Genomic DNA, 15,284 nt, shown 5'->3' on the forward strand with positions numbered 1-15,284 from the left:
TAGTTATGCATAAAATGAAACAAACCCATGAGCTCCAGGCCTCTCTGGTTTTTGCTAGGAGATTGGACAAGGCAGAGAACCCCTGCCACGGCTGTGGGAGTCCCCAGGAATCCGTTTCCAGGGGACAGTGTCTGAGGCGCACTGGCTGAGAACTGTGTCCTTGGCTACCAGACTTCCCAGTGAGAGGACCTCTACCGATCGTGGGTTCTCAGCCACCGAACCAGGGGAAAGGTCGGTGCTGGTCCTATGACTCCTGAGTCACTTTGGCCGGTGAGCCAGCAGGCTTCTCCTTGGGCTCCCCTGGGCTCTCCCTGGGTCTGTTTTGGTCCCCGAGCGCTAATGCTTCATTTCACTGAAGAACTTGGCTGACTCAGGGAGAAAATATGTAAGGGGGGGAGCCCCCTCTGGACCTCATGTCACTTGAGATGAAAAATGTTATGCTGCCTCTATACTATAACAATCTGAGACTATAAACAATGATTTAATTAATGACCATAGAAGAATACTTGCTCACCGATGTTACGTGGTCCAAAACCCCATAACTGACGCAACGTGAAGCCAATGTTTATATGGGCACAGATGACTGGAACCTAACATTTTGATGGCAACTGTTACTTTGAAGAGTGGCAAACAATGACATTTTATTCCCAAGGCCCTTCAGAAAAGAAGCAGAGTAAGGAAGGCAGACCTCTTCAGAGAGACTTGCTTTGGCAGGGAAGGCGATGACCGGATTTATACAGGAAGAGAAGGAGGATCACTGTGGAATCCAATGGCCTGGCCAGCTAAGCATCTACTATTACCTCCTTGGGTTTTCCAAGCTGCTGCACTCAGACTTTCTAAATCTAAAGGGCTCCATTCTATAGCCAGGCCCTGGAATACTCAGAGTTGACCAAATTGTCTTCAAAAGGATGCTTCGAAGATTCTTATAAACAATGACTAAAACTAAATTATGGTGTAATATTAGTTGATTAAGACAAGACTTCAATTTGAGTAATTTTCATCAGCTGGACACAGACAGTGGTAAAAACAAGAACCCATGACTAAAGGCATACTAGCTGGTGGGGAAGGATGGCAAATCTGATGTGGCAGGAATAACAGCAACATTTTTAAAAATTTGAAAATGGAAAGGAACTCCTTCTTTTCAAGACCACAAAATAAAGGAAAAAATGGGGAGAAGTGTATAGCTCGCTCAAGGTTTTTAAATGTCAACAAAGTTCCAAAACCTATTTCAACAATGGTCTCTTCACTCAAAGGAAATCTGTACTTTGTACTTTGGCCCTGAACTTTGGCCTGAAGTGAAGCCAGATGCATTATTCTGAGACGATCCAAATTGCTGATACCTTTTGGTGAGGCCAGCCGGCCAATAAACTGAAATCATCGTAAAAGGAGTTACGTTAGCCCTTCAAGGAAACATTAAGACCTCCCATGCAGCTGTCTACTTTTTAGATGGAGGAAACTGACACTAGCTTAAAAGATGGTTCCAAGTAGAAGCAGATAATTCAAAACAGTGTCGAGCAAAGGGAAGGTGAGCAATGTTCATTTGCTTGGCCACGTATGTTTTCACGACTCACTTCTTATGTCCACCCAACCAGGGCGCTGAGACCCTGCCAGGATGCATCTGTTTTTCTCCATGGGCTTACCTTCGCCCACACCCAGTTCAGCAGTGGGGAGTCCTACCCCAAGCTTGGGGGCGGGGGTCATCATCTTTTCTGGGAGAAGGAAGGGACTTGAAATTGAATTTAAAGTGCTGAACTTTTGGGACTTCATCAAAATCAAAAGCTTCTGCACAGCAAAGGAAACGGTCAAGAAAACAAAGAGGCAACCCACAGAATGGGAGAAGATATTTGCAAATGACAGTGCAGACAAAAGGTTGATATCCAGGATCTATAATAAACTCCTCAAACTCAACACACACAAAACAGGCAATCATACCAAAAAATGGGCAGAAGATATGAACAGACACTTCTCCAATGAAGACATACAAATGGCTATCAGACACATGAAAAAATGTTCATCATCACTAGCCATTAGGGAGATTCAAATTAAAACCACATTGAGATATCACCTTACACCAGTTAGAATGGCCAAAATTAACAAGACAGGAAACAACATGTGTTGGAGAGGATGTGGAGAAAGGGGAACCCTCTTACACTGTTGGTGGGAATGCAAGTTGGTGCAGCCACTTTGGAGAATAGTGTGGAGATTCCTCAAGAAATTAAAAACAGAACTTCCCTATGACCCTGCAATTGCACTCCTGGGTATTTACCCCAAAGATACAGATGTAGTGAAAAGAAGGGCCATCTGTACCCCAATGTTTATAGCAGCAACGGCCACGGTCGCCAAACTGTGGAAAAAAACAAGATGCCCTTCAACGGACGAATGGATAAGGAAGATGTGGTCCATATACACTATGGAGTATTATGCCTCCATCAAAAAGGATGAATACCCAAATTTTGTAGCAACATTGGCGGGACTGGAAGAGATTATACTGAATGAAATAAGTCAAGCAGAGAGAGTCAATTATCATATGGTTTCACTTATTTGTGGAGCATAACAAATAGCATGGAGGACATGGGGAGTTAGAGAGGAGAAGGGAGTTGGGGTATATTGGAAGAGGAGGTGAATCATGAGAGACTATGGACTCTGAAAAACAATCTGAGGGGTTTGAAGTGGCGGGGGGGTGGGAGGTTAGGGTACCAGGTGGTGGGTATTATAGAGGGCACAGATTGCATGGAGCACTGGGTGTGGTGAAAAAATAATGAATACTGTTATTCTGAAAATAAATAAATTAATTTAAAAAATAAATTTAAAAAAATTAAAAAAATAAAATTAAAATTAAAAAAAATAATAAAGTGCTGATCAGTCTCAAGTAGAGAAGATACAAACTCTTTGTCCTAATACCATTTCCTGCCCACAGTGTGTTGTGTGGACAGATGAGTGTGCATGGCATGGGGTGGTCATTTCTAGATTGTACCATGTGGTGGGGGGTCTGTCTACAGAGAGGAAGAATGCCAAAGAGCAATGAAAGAAATCAAGGAGGAAAAGAACTGAAACTCAGCTCCCTGGTTCCTCATGAGACGTGAGCTTCTCTTCCCACTCTGGGCTCTTGAGTCGCTTCTTTTCCTCTCCAAAAACACTCCTCTTTTTAATTTCAGAGAGCAACTTTGCTTGCTTGCAACTGAAATAACTTTTTCTTAAGAGCTGAGATGTGCAAACTCTTCATGGAATCCTCTTTCCTCCACGGAGGCACAAACTCTGGAACTTTTAAAAATAATGGATGGCTTAGGAGACAATATTAAAAAAAAGACCACCTATGTCCATCACAACCAGTGTACCTTGCGATAGGACATGTCTTCCTTTATTAGTGTTTACAGAAATTTACTCATTTTTCAAACATTAAATGAGCACTCATTCTGAGTAAGACAGGAGGCTGGGCGCTCCTCCGGTGCTCATGATGTAATCAGAGCTAAAGGCTACTCTCATGGAGCATGTAGCCTCTGAGGAAGAAAGAGGACATGCTTGCAGATCAAAATGGCACCAGGAAATAATGAGGCATTCATGTGCCAGGCACTGTGCTCCCAGCTTGACCTGCACAGCCTCATTTCAGGCTAACAACAGCTGGGGCACGTGTCATCACTACCCCTCTTCTGTAGGTGACACAAAGTAGGTACAGAGAGGTTTGGTAACTTGTATGTGGGTGGTGGACGGTGGAGGCTGGATTTGAACTCCAGGAGTCTGGGTCAAGACTCCAGTAGCCTGGACTCTACCACCTATTTGCCGCCTATGCTTTGCCTTCTTGGTCGTGTGTAGCATGAAAGGAAGGAAGCCCTTCATAAATGAGAAAGCCCTATTCTTTTCCTCCCTCTGCCTTCCCCAAACCGTTGTTTCCAACACACAACAGGGGATTCTTAATCAATAGACTCCAGAATATGGAAAAGGCAATGGTTACTGAGCACTTACCATGTCCCAGCACTGGACCAGGCACCTAATCTACACTATTTCATTAATCTTGATATTTAGTAGGAATCAAAGGGAGAAGTATTCTCAACATCCTGATTTCAAAGATCAGAACATTGAGGCTGTTTAAAGTTAATGAATTTAATCAGGTTAAGTAGGCTAAGTTACGCTATGGGAACGTATCAAACTGGAAATCTCAGTGGCTTCGCGCAAAGGGTTATTGATTACACATATATATATCCATGTGGGCTGGCAGGAGGAGTAGAAGGGCAACAGTTCCTGGTGGTCACTCAGGGAACCAGGCTGAAGTCATTCCATGACTACTCCATCTGGAACACGGAGTTTTTAGAGTTCACAACAGCAGGAGAACAGAGTATGGACACTATCACACCAGTTCCGAAAAGCTTTAGCCCAGAAATGACCCAGCTCGGTTTTGTTCACAGCCTACTGGCCAGAACCCGTCTTGAGGCCCCACCTAACTGCAGGCCCCACCTAACTGCAAGGGGACGGAGAATGGGGAGTGAGCACATAGATATATTTTATGGACAGTTAATTGCTGATGGACAGTAATTCTCCCAAGCTCACCCAGCTACTACGCGGCAGAGTGCAGAGGCTTAACCACTCCACTTGACGATGTCCTCAAAATCTGTCAACATATTTTGGGAGAAGTTGTTTCAAGTCTATCACATACCACTTAGAAATACCCAAATCTTATCTTAGAACTCATAGCCTCATCTGAGAACTTACTGTTTTCTCTTGACTATCCCATCTTTGGTGCACTCAAGGGGAAGTTCTTGGGTGTCCAGCACATGGGGAGAACCTACCTTTGTTGGCACAAGCCATCCACTTGAGATTGTCTGCAAAAGCAGCCTCTCGCCCAATGAGGTAGGTGAAGATGCGGACCTGGGAGGAAGAGGAGCACAGGCATCAGCGATATGCACCTTTCACCGTGCTGCCCAGACCACATGCGGGGCTCCCGCACATGTGCTTTTCCTCTTCAATGCCCCAGGCTTCCCATCTGTAGGAACATATTTAAGACATTTGAAGCACAGTCAGCTAGAAATATATTCAAAAGTGGAGGCTTTGATCTTTTCAACCATATGGCACTGGCCATGGTCGTTTTTCGGTGTGCAACTCACGACAGAGGAGAGCGACTTGAAATAGGAAATGGGCAGCAGCGTGGGCCCGGGGGAGGGGTGGGGTGCACACATATGGACAAGGACCATCTCGGTCTGGACCGAATCCGTAATCATTTTCCTCATCCACACAGGAAACGCACAGTGTGCTCTTCTTGGGAATACAAACGCCACCAAAAGACCCTCAACGTTCCCCCGCAATGGTGAGGACAAGCTGCAGACACTCTTACCATCTGTGGTGTCTGGCACGATTTTAGAAGGTAATTAACTGGGTCCAGAGGCATGGCCTGTAGCCAGGAGACCAATGGGGACTCTTTCTAACCTTCTTAAGCTTTTGGCTCCCGAAGAGCAGAGAGCACGTGTAAAACCTTGGCTCTCTCATTTTCTATTGCTTTCTCAACTCTCTCTCATGAGGCCAGAATCCTTTGAAACAAAGCACCACCCCTCTCCCAAAGTAGTACTTGAGGGTTAGATGGAAGAAAGATAGGGGATTAAAAGGGGTGCAGCCCTTGAATTCAAAGTTAAAACAGTACGTAGGCCAACAGTACCCAGTCCAAGCAAAACTCTGCTGGAGGCCATGCACAGCCCCATGACTACCTCCCTGTGGCCAAGTTAAAGGAAGACATGCCATCAGATGAAGATGCTAGGCATGTGACCCCAGCTGATGTCCAGCCCACCGAGACTGGTTCAGGGCCTTTACTATAGTTGTTGTGAAGGAGCCACTGCTCCTTCAGGGCCTTTACTATAGTTGTTGTGAAGTAGTATCTTGTGCAATTACATCTGTGAGGTTGATCTCCACAGACTGTGCCCCTGACCCAGGGAAGGGTGGGGATGTCTCTTTCTCCTGGCTGTGTCCTAATGGAGAACAGTGCTTGGAACGTTAAAGCTCAATACATGAATTGGTACAAACATATGAATGTTCCTAGCTGAGTATAAAAAAGGCAGATTTTGCTTTAGTGAATGGATGAATGAATGAATGAATGAATGAATGAATATTTTTAAAAGTAGGCTCCATGGGGCCCCTAGGTAGCTCAGTGGGTTAAAGCCTCTGCCCTCAGCTCAGGTCATGATCCCAGGGTCCTGGGATCGAGCCCCGCATTGGGTTCTCTGCTCATCAGGGAGCCTGTTCCCTCCTTTCTCTCTGCCTGCCTCTCTGCCGGCTTGTGATCTCTGTCAAATAAATAAATAAAATCTTTTAAAAAAAAAAAAGTAGGCTCCACACTCAATGTGGGGCTTGAACTCACAACCCCAAGTTCAAGATCTGTGTGCTCTACTGACTGAGCTGGCCAGGTGCCCCCGATTTTAACTATAAATCTTCTCTTATCTGGGCATCGTAACTTGGGAGTTAGCTTAGAGAGAAATGTTGAAATACACATTGTCATGATGTCACCTTGGCCAGTTCTCCTTTGTGTGCACCAAAGCAGACCTTCCATCCACCACAGCTCCTAGGGGACTTCCTGGGTCACTGAGCAGGCAAAGAGAACTTTGCTTCTCTTTATTCCCTTCACTCTTTTCCACACTATTCCTAATGGAGTCACACTGACAGAGAAAGGATATGTTATTTATTTATTTATTTATTTATTTATTATTATTTTTAATTGGGAGATTCTGGTTTCTTTCAGGGGAAAAAAAAAAGAGAGAGAGAGAAAAGAGGAAGCCTTATTTGGCCAAAGGTAGTTATCACTGACTTCCCCACCACCCAAAAGAAGTCACTTCCCTACTTACTTTTCCTGCCTGGCCACTGTTGGCATTTAGCTGAAGATGTTTGATTAAGGGGGAAACTGAGGTTCAGTTAAATAAAATGATTTGCTTAATTTCATCAAGTTCTGATTCAATGGGAAAGGTCTTCAGCGACCTCAGGATAACACTGGGGCCTCCTCTCAATCTCCTGAAGATGCTGTGTCTGTCCATTTAGAAAACCCCAACCAGCCCCATGGTCCAGAGCATGCATGCAAAGTGGTCTGGGTCTTTTGAGTCTCAAAAGTCTCAAAAGACCTTTGGTCTTTTGGTCTCAAAAGACCCAGACCACTGTTTTTTTCATACATCTTCACCTTTCTTTCAAATTTAAGCTATTTAATAAAGGGAAAACACAAAACCTATCAAATCTTGCATCTCCACTGGTTCTTAACAAAGCAGAAGGCTTAAAGGACAGCTATTAGCAGATGAAGCCAGGAGTCTACCTTTGTGGGCAAAGAGGAAAAGATCTGGCACAGAGCAGCCCACTGGTTTTCAAGGAAAGCTACCTACACATACCAAATCTCCCCTGCCATCCAGAAGCAGCAGCTCAGGATGAACTGAGTTCTCTCTCAGCAGCATAGTTAAAACTCCAGAACAGTGCTGGGAATCATTGGCCAAACATCTATAATTCCTCACTTAAATAGATGGCAACCCGTTTGGAAAACCAGTAGGATTGTGCCAAACTTCCGACCAGACATGACTGCTCAAGAATAATTGTGCTAACAATAACCACAATAACGGATACCAGCATCCCTGCCCCCACACCCCCACCATGTTCCTACACCACTGCCCTGGCTCCCCACAGCTAGCACCATCCCCCGGGGTCAGGTGCATGCTAAGGGATTTATACACATCATATTTATTTTGTTGGTTTGCATTTTATTGTATTGCTTATGAAAGAGAATCAGAATCACGTTCAATATTTCCATTTATGTGGCGCCCTTGGCTCCCAGCGGACTGGCCTCCTTATCTGAGTTGAAACGGCAGGGGAATGACTTGTCACATCTCTGCCTATAAAATAAACATCATCAAATGATACTCGGTTCACGCCCTGGATTTCTCACAATGATGCCTTTCAACTGGCAACAAAAGAGAAGGCATTTTACTCCAAAATAAATATTTTGGAGAGCAATTTAACAATATCCAAAGCTATTTATATTTGTAATTTTTTCAGGCCCAGTAATTCTACCTCTAGGCATTTATCTTATAACCCAGATACCAAATAAAATGTCTGGAGGGGCCAAGTGGGTATTAAAGATGACAGGAAGTGGTAGGCATATGGAAAAAATAATAGAGTTGCACAGCTTCTTAAAACCCTGTAATTTCATTTTATACATTTCACAAATACACAGAAAAAGAATGCTCCTCCTCGTGATCTGTAATAGTCGAAAAGTGTTAGAGCTTGAGTGTCTCTTGACAGCTGATTGGCTAAAAAGGTTATAGTGTATTCACGGAGTGGAATACCATGTAGCCATATACTTATGTAGAAAGGCATCCATTATCAATTAGTAAGGGGAGAAAAGAAAGTTGTAGGATATTGGAGAACATAAAACCCTATTTTTCTTCAAGGGGATTTAGACTTTTTGTGTCACTTTTTACCTCTTCAGTGTTTTTACAAGTGAACAAGTATTGCTTTAATAATGAAAGATGTTACTTTTTTACTTTATTTATTAAAGATTTTATTTATTTCCTTGACAAAGAGAGAACACAAGTAGGCAGAATGGCAGGCAGAGAGAGAGGGGGAAACAGGCCCCATGCTGAGCAGAGAGCCCTATGCAGGGCTTGATCCCAGGACTCTGAGACCATGACCTGAGCCGAAGGCACTGAGGTCTAACTCAGTGAGCCTAACTTACTGAGCCACCCAGGTGCCCTAAAATGTTTTTTAAAACGATTTTATTTATTTGACAGAGAGAGAGAGATCACAGGTATGCAGAGAGGCAGGCAGAGAAAGAGGGGGAAGCAGGCTTCCTGATGAGCAGAGAACCTGATGCGGGTCTCGATCCCAGAACCCTGAGATCATGACCTGAGTCAAAGGCAGATGCTCAACCCACTGAGCCACCCAGGCGTCCCTGAAAGATCATTTTAAATGAGGAGAAAGTAATCACACTGCAACTTCCTCAACTATTCTGTAAGGATCTAGGAAGAATCACCATAGTGGTGAAAATGTCACACTGGAAGAGACATTACTACCCAGCCCTGCATCTTCCCTGGTGGGCGGCCATGCTCCACGACTCAATTAACTCAGTGCAAAACCTTCAGGAGTAACATAATCAAATTGCTCCTCACTTCTATCACTAGCAGATTCTGTAACCTGATAGATTTTATTTCCAACAATCAGAGATTTCTTCCCCAAGAAGCACCGCTAAAGACATAGTCACAAGTCCGCCTCGAGCCCGAATACTTCTCAGGTCAGAGGTCATTCCGGAAGCCAAGTTCACAGCACCGAATATCAAGAACAGAACTGTGGCACGGTTCAGACCACAGCAGGAACAGGACACACCAAAGCTCCCCAGAAAGTCAGGCCTTTGTGCCCATTTTCTGTAGGCATGAAGGCACCACTTTTGTTAAAGCAGCACAAAGGCAGGGGGAAAAAAGTCTGCATCAACCTATTAGTTCATTTTGATCTCCCATGTAATTTTGTATGGTCTTTAAATGTTCTGTAAACCCAATTAAGCTTAATAAAATGTTAGAATGTGGACATTTCAAAGTTCAAAGTCACTTAATTTAATCTACTTAGTATAAAATTTCCCAAGTGAAACAAACAAAAAACTCAATCCTGTTTTTCCAAAAAAAACAAATGATGCTGTGACTCATGTAGATGTTGTTCTCACCAGAAATTTGAGGGGTACCATTCCTCTCAACGTGGGTGAATAGAGGTAGTTTGAGTTTTTAATAATGAACCAAATTTATTCTTTCTATAGTCATTAAAATAGAGGAAAAAGAGTGCGTGCCAACAGAACTATCATGGGCACAGCACAACCAGAAAGCAGATTGCCACCCCCCCACACACGTTCCCTTTGGTAATGAACAGGGTATCACTGACGATCATGCTTTTGAGACAGTCCAAGAGTAGCAAGTCCTCACCCATCTGTCACAAGTAGCTTCTGAGCACCTACTATGAACCAGGGACCATTCTTGGCTTTATTCTAGAAGCCATTGTGCTCATAATGGGGTTTGGTGTTGGGAATAAAATGGATAAACAAGACAAACACTCTGTCTTCAGGGAGTTTACATTTTCATGAAGGTGAGACAGATAATTAATGGCAAATTTGTATCTAACATTTATTTGTAAGACTTAATGCTTATGAAGAGAATAAAGCAGGGTAAGGCAATGGAGAGGGATGAAAGCTGCTACTTTAGGAAGAGAGGAAGGAACCCCCTCCCTGATAAGGTGACATGTGATTAGGGATCTGAACAAAACAGGGGCAGGGGGTGGGGCGGAACAAGACACATGGCTATTGGGGAAGAATGTTCCAGGTGAAGGGAACAGAAGGTCTGAAACCCTTGAGATAGGCATGCTCAAGGGATACTGAAGAAACCAATGGAAATGGAGTGCAGTCAACCAGGACAAGTCATGGAGAATGAATGTGGACAGACAATAGGGCCCTTGCAACCACTGGTAGAGAACAGAACCACAGAAGAGACTGCCTAGAAGCCTGACGTGAGTCACACATGATCTTGTAAAAGGATAAGTCTGTCTACAATGTGGAGAACAAGTCATGCTTAACTTGGCTGCCCATTTGATTTTCCTGTGATGTTCTTACAATTCTGAATGCCCAGGTCTCATCCAAGTGTAAATAAATCAGATCCTCGGGAGCAGACGGTCTCTTAATCTCCCTTGGTTCCAGTGTGCAACTAAGTTTGAAGACCACAGGCAGAGAGAGACAGGGTAGAAGCAGAGACACTTGAAGTAGGAGGCCACTGATGTGTTCCAGATAAGAGATGACAGTAGCTCTGGCCAGGGTCGGGAGAGCTCTTAGACTTCACTGGACATCAAAACTGCCAGGGACCTTGAATCATACATTACTCCAACACCCCCTTCCAGAGACTTAGACTAAGTAGGTCACGGATCTACATTTTTACAAAGCACCCATGGTGGGTCTGACATAGGTAAGACTGACGCCAACATGTTATAAAAAAAAAACACTGAGAAGATGAGGGCTCAGCAAAGGCAAATGGAACCAGGAATTAAGAAACCATTAAAACCATTTCAAACAAGTGTGTTTCTATAGATTGCTAAGGATTGAGGGTAACCTTCCAGGAATTTATAATCCTACATGTGGTTTAAAAAAAAAAAAAAAAGAAAAAGAAGTGATGGATCAAAAGGACATTTTTTTCTTTTTTAAAGTTTAGGCACAAACTTTTTTCTTCCAATTAGGCATGAACATCACACATCAACCAGACTGGGTAAGCAGGGTCTGCCATCTGCCCTTCTTTGTCCCTCTATGAAAGGGCAGATCTGTACCCACATGTCTGCAGCTAGAGCCGAATCTACACACCCAAAGCTGCTCCCTGAAGTGACGATTACCCCACTCTTGCTCCCACATACCGAGGAAAGGGCTGAGGACAGAACACTTAGAAGCCTCCAAATATATAGTCTTTACATTTATTAAAAAAAAAAAAACCTTTCATTTAAAAATAATGTTTAACTATAAATCTAATATTTACACCTTATTAAACATGCAATTTAAATGGATTATACATATAAATGGGACTTGTTAAAAGAATGGCCTAGAACCTCTGAGGGCCCACATCCATGGGTCCCAAATTTTCATTCAGCCGAGAGGCAGCCTCTTTAAATAAGCATGTGACTCACTTTCATGTTCTCCTACCTGCTCATGGCCCTTCAGACTCACTGCCCAACTCAATTATTCCCTAAAACACCTCCAGGATTTCTCAAAAACGGTGTGCAATGTCGACTTTAGAAATACGTCCCCTGTCTTTATGTCTTAAAGACCAATTTACTATTACTGAGTATGTTCTTAATCTGTATCTTCACAAAAGATATTCCTAACCTACTTTTCCCATTTGCTCGTTTCAATGAATTCCAGTGCAGAGAAGCACCCCTGAATAAAATCGTTAAACTCAAAGTAGAAGACCAGGGCTGGAACTTGTATGATTATTGCCCCAATGCTCCATCAATTACTGCCAATAACGTCTTCACAAAAGCACTGCAAGGGCAGAGGTAGCCCCAAAGAAGGTCGATGCCAATGGAAACAGTTATATTGAGCAGGCCGTTTTAATCTAGAAGCCATCATGCTCAAAATAAAAGAAGAAACAACCTTATCCAAATGATGAGGAGAAGCACATAAGGGAACACTGCCCTGAGCCACAGTAAGATGGGACAAATTGAATTAGATTACAAAAGTAATAAAATCTCAACAAATGAATATCATAGATCATTATGATAAATGGACTGTCATTGGGGGGGATGCTCTATGAGTCTGTATAATCTCTTTCCTCTCCAGCACAGTGCCTGATACTTCATGTGTGGTATTAAAAATATCCCAATTCAGAAAAAAACGCCATGTGTGATCTTCTGAGCAGGAAGACTCAAGTCCAGCGTCATGCCCACGCGTTTTGTCAAGGTGAAGGAGAAGGTGTCTCTGAGTTGCTCAGAGACGTGAGCTGAGTTCGCGTGGGAGAACACAGGCTATGACACTGTTTCACGGAGCAGCGAGGAGCCAAGTGACAAACATCCTCAAAGGGAGTGACACAATTCACTCAACTGTCTAGCCCCATGGACTTCATCCAGGAGGCAAAGCCAGAATATTAATTATGTCTTTTTTGGTTCTGTATTTTTGAGGCTCTGACACCTGGGACCTTGCTGCCTTGGAGGAAGTACCTCTCCGAGGGTTCGCTAATTCCTATAGGTAACAAATGACTTGGCGGTGAGTGCATCTGTGAATGCAAACAAACCAAAGCCAACTCCTCTTTTTACCAGCTGTTTACATTCTCACCATTTAGCCGCCTACCCTAATTGCTCCATGGCCTGGTACCAGACAGCAAGGGAAAGCCCCAGTGCTCCGATACCCACCAGTATTATTCAACCCTAAGCCTGCTTGCCCTGCTTTGCCTCTTTCTTCCCATGGAAATCACGACAAGCCTTCAGCCCTCTAGTTCCCTCTCCCTCTCTCTCTTTGCCCACTCACCTTGCCTTGGTCCTTCCCCTTGGTGCAGCTCCATGGGGTAAGGCATGCCCCTCGCTTCTAGGGGACTACCAGGATAACAAATTTCCTTCACATCAGGCATTTCTACGTCTGTGCGCCTTACCATGTCTGATTCAAATAAATACTGAGTACCCTCAAAACAGCTGGGAATCAGGAGACCTGGGATCCAGGTCGGCCAGCACCACACTTACTGGCTTGGTGAACTTGAGCAAGTTAGTTAAACCCTCAGGCTGTACTACCCTTATGTGTGGCTAGCATGTGGATCATCCACCCACTCCTGGTGGGTGAGAGCAAACCTGGTAATGGTTGCAAGTGCAGGTCAGAAGCAGTGAATTCCAGGCAGAGAGTTGCATCTAAGTATATTTGAGACAATTTGCTGCAGTAAAACTCAACAAAGTGAGCTGAGGAAAGCCAAATTTCCCATCCACAGACACCCCCTACCCAACCCTGCCCAGAGGTCTGGTTAAAGAGGAAATGCACTATTGTGGGTGAAGAAGAGGATCCCTCCCAGGGGAGGGTGTTAAGGAGTTATCACTGATATCTGCCGTTACCAAGGATAATGGGACTGACAGTCCCTAATAGTGGAATCACAGTGATGACAACTTCTATTAACCTTGGCAGAGTTGTAAGAGCCATTGAGACTTTGGCAAAGGCTGTGGACTTTACCCCTACAAAAAATGCCTAAAGTTGTACATTTACTATTTCAAATAAGAGTCATGAGATATGGGGCATCTCCTCTACCAAAGACCCAGATTCCCAAGGCACATTTGGATCCCAGGTCAAGAACCTCTGTTTTATATACTTCTTGTATTCTGTACTCGCAATTTCTCAAAAGCAAATTGTGTTCTTTGGACAATCAAAATGGGCTGTTCATCTTCAGTGCTTGCAAATTGAGAGAGAAGTTCATTTGTTCATTTATACACCCCTTCTCCAATGATTGGTGAGCCCCAGATATTGGCCATCCATGACCAGATCCAGAGTTCACATTGGGAATGAGTCCTCAATATGTAAGAACAAGGTGGACATGCCAGGAAGAGGCACCACTACAGATCCCGAGTTTGCACATTACATCATGGGGCCTTTGGATGACCACATCTAAATAAAGGAGGAGGGATAGAATGGACAGATAGAACCCCCATCTCATTCATTTTTTAATCCATAGAATCCAATGCAGTGTTTGGCATGGAGCTAGCACTCAAACATTATCTTGACTGGCCATACCATAAAAATCCTTTTCTGCTGATATGAGGGCTCTTAAAACAAATTCATTGCCAAGGTTCAGACTGCTGACCACCTTAGGGCCTACAGATCTGTAGGGCTGGGAGGTCCCTGCCTGCTTCCCTTGCCTTCTCAGACCTAGAGAAATTGAGCGGTGACGGTGATTTGTTCACAGGCATGCCCCTTCTTCCAAGAAAACTTACACATTCAACACCATGAACAAAAATACAAACTGATGTGTGTAAAGCCATTAAATTTAGTGGAACAGATCAGAAGATCTACTTATGAAAAAGGGATACTAATTACACATTGGCATACTGATAGTTACATTCGTGAAACATCCTGGGATCATGTCATTCCCTACCTTGGAACCCTCTGATGTCTTTCCATTGCACTTGGAAAATATTCCCAATCCCTGATCACAGCTAAGATGCCCAGAAGACTCAGAAACATGACAACCTCATTCAGCTTTAAATCTATCAATCATCTATCAGTCCCATTGCCTGGAATGTTCTTCACTCTCTCATTTTCTATAGCTAACTCCCTCTCATCCCATTTGTCTCCTTCATGATATTTGGTACATTTTGTAGTTATCTTAATGACTTTTTTTTTTCTTGAATTACATTGACTTCTCCCTCCCAACAGAAATGAGGATGTTGTGGGGGCAGAATGAGGCAAACTGTACCCAACTCGGCACCTGGGATGTAGCAGATTTTCAGAGAGTATCAGTCACCCACTTTCTCTCCTTCTGTTTTCACAAATTTTACAGGTCAAAATAAGTCAGCATGGGACACACGTTAATTTGTCAGGGTTAGAGCTCTTTCCTTCATTGCCAACTTCATTTTAAATGCTTTCCTATTTTCCCAGACTGATCTGCTATCAACCAACTGAAATTTCACCTTCCCCTATGAATTTTTTTTTACACTGAAGCTCACCGATAAATAGTAATAAATGGGGAGGGGGTGGTTTGAAAAGCTCTGGTCTTTGCTATTACCATCTCATCTTCAGGAGCCAGAAAATGGTGTCTTAGTTGAGGCCTTGCATGCGTAGATCAACAGTTTTATAG

At 43.6% G+C, this 15,284-nt stretch overlaps 1 protein-coding gene across 3 annotated transcripts in view; it reads right to left on the reverse strand.

Annotated features, from left to right (window-relative positions):
* Positions 1-15,284, reverse strand: part of CACNA2D3 (calcium voltage-gated channel auxiliary subunit alpha2delta 3) — an 863,447-nt gene that overhangs the window by 297,828 nt on the left and 550,335 nt on the right. For all 3 annotated transcript variants that reach the window (XM_044253365.1, XM_044253364.1, XM_044253363.1), the window contains one exon: positions 4,782-4,860. In XM_044253365.1, the coding sequence (XP_044109300.1) occupies positions 4,782-4,860 (79 nt within the window). The remainder of the gene's footprint in view (positions 1-4,781; positions 4,861-15,284) is intronic.

This window comes from Neovison vison, chromosome 6 (assembly GCF_020171115.1).
Source record: "Neovison vison isolate M4711 chromosome 6, ASM_NN_V1, whole genome shotgun sequence".
In the NCBI taxonomy this organism is placed as follows: Eukaryota; Metazoa; Chordata; class Mammalia; order Carnivora; family Mustelidae; genus Neogale; species Neogale vison.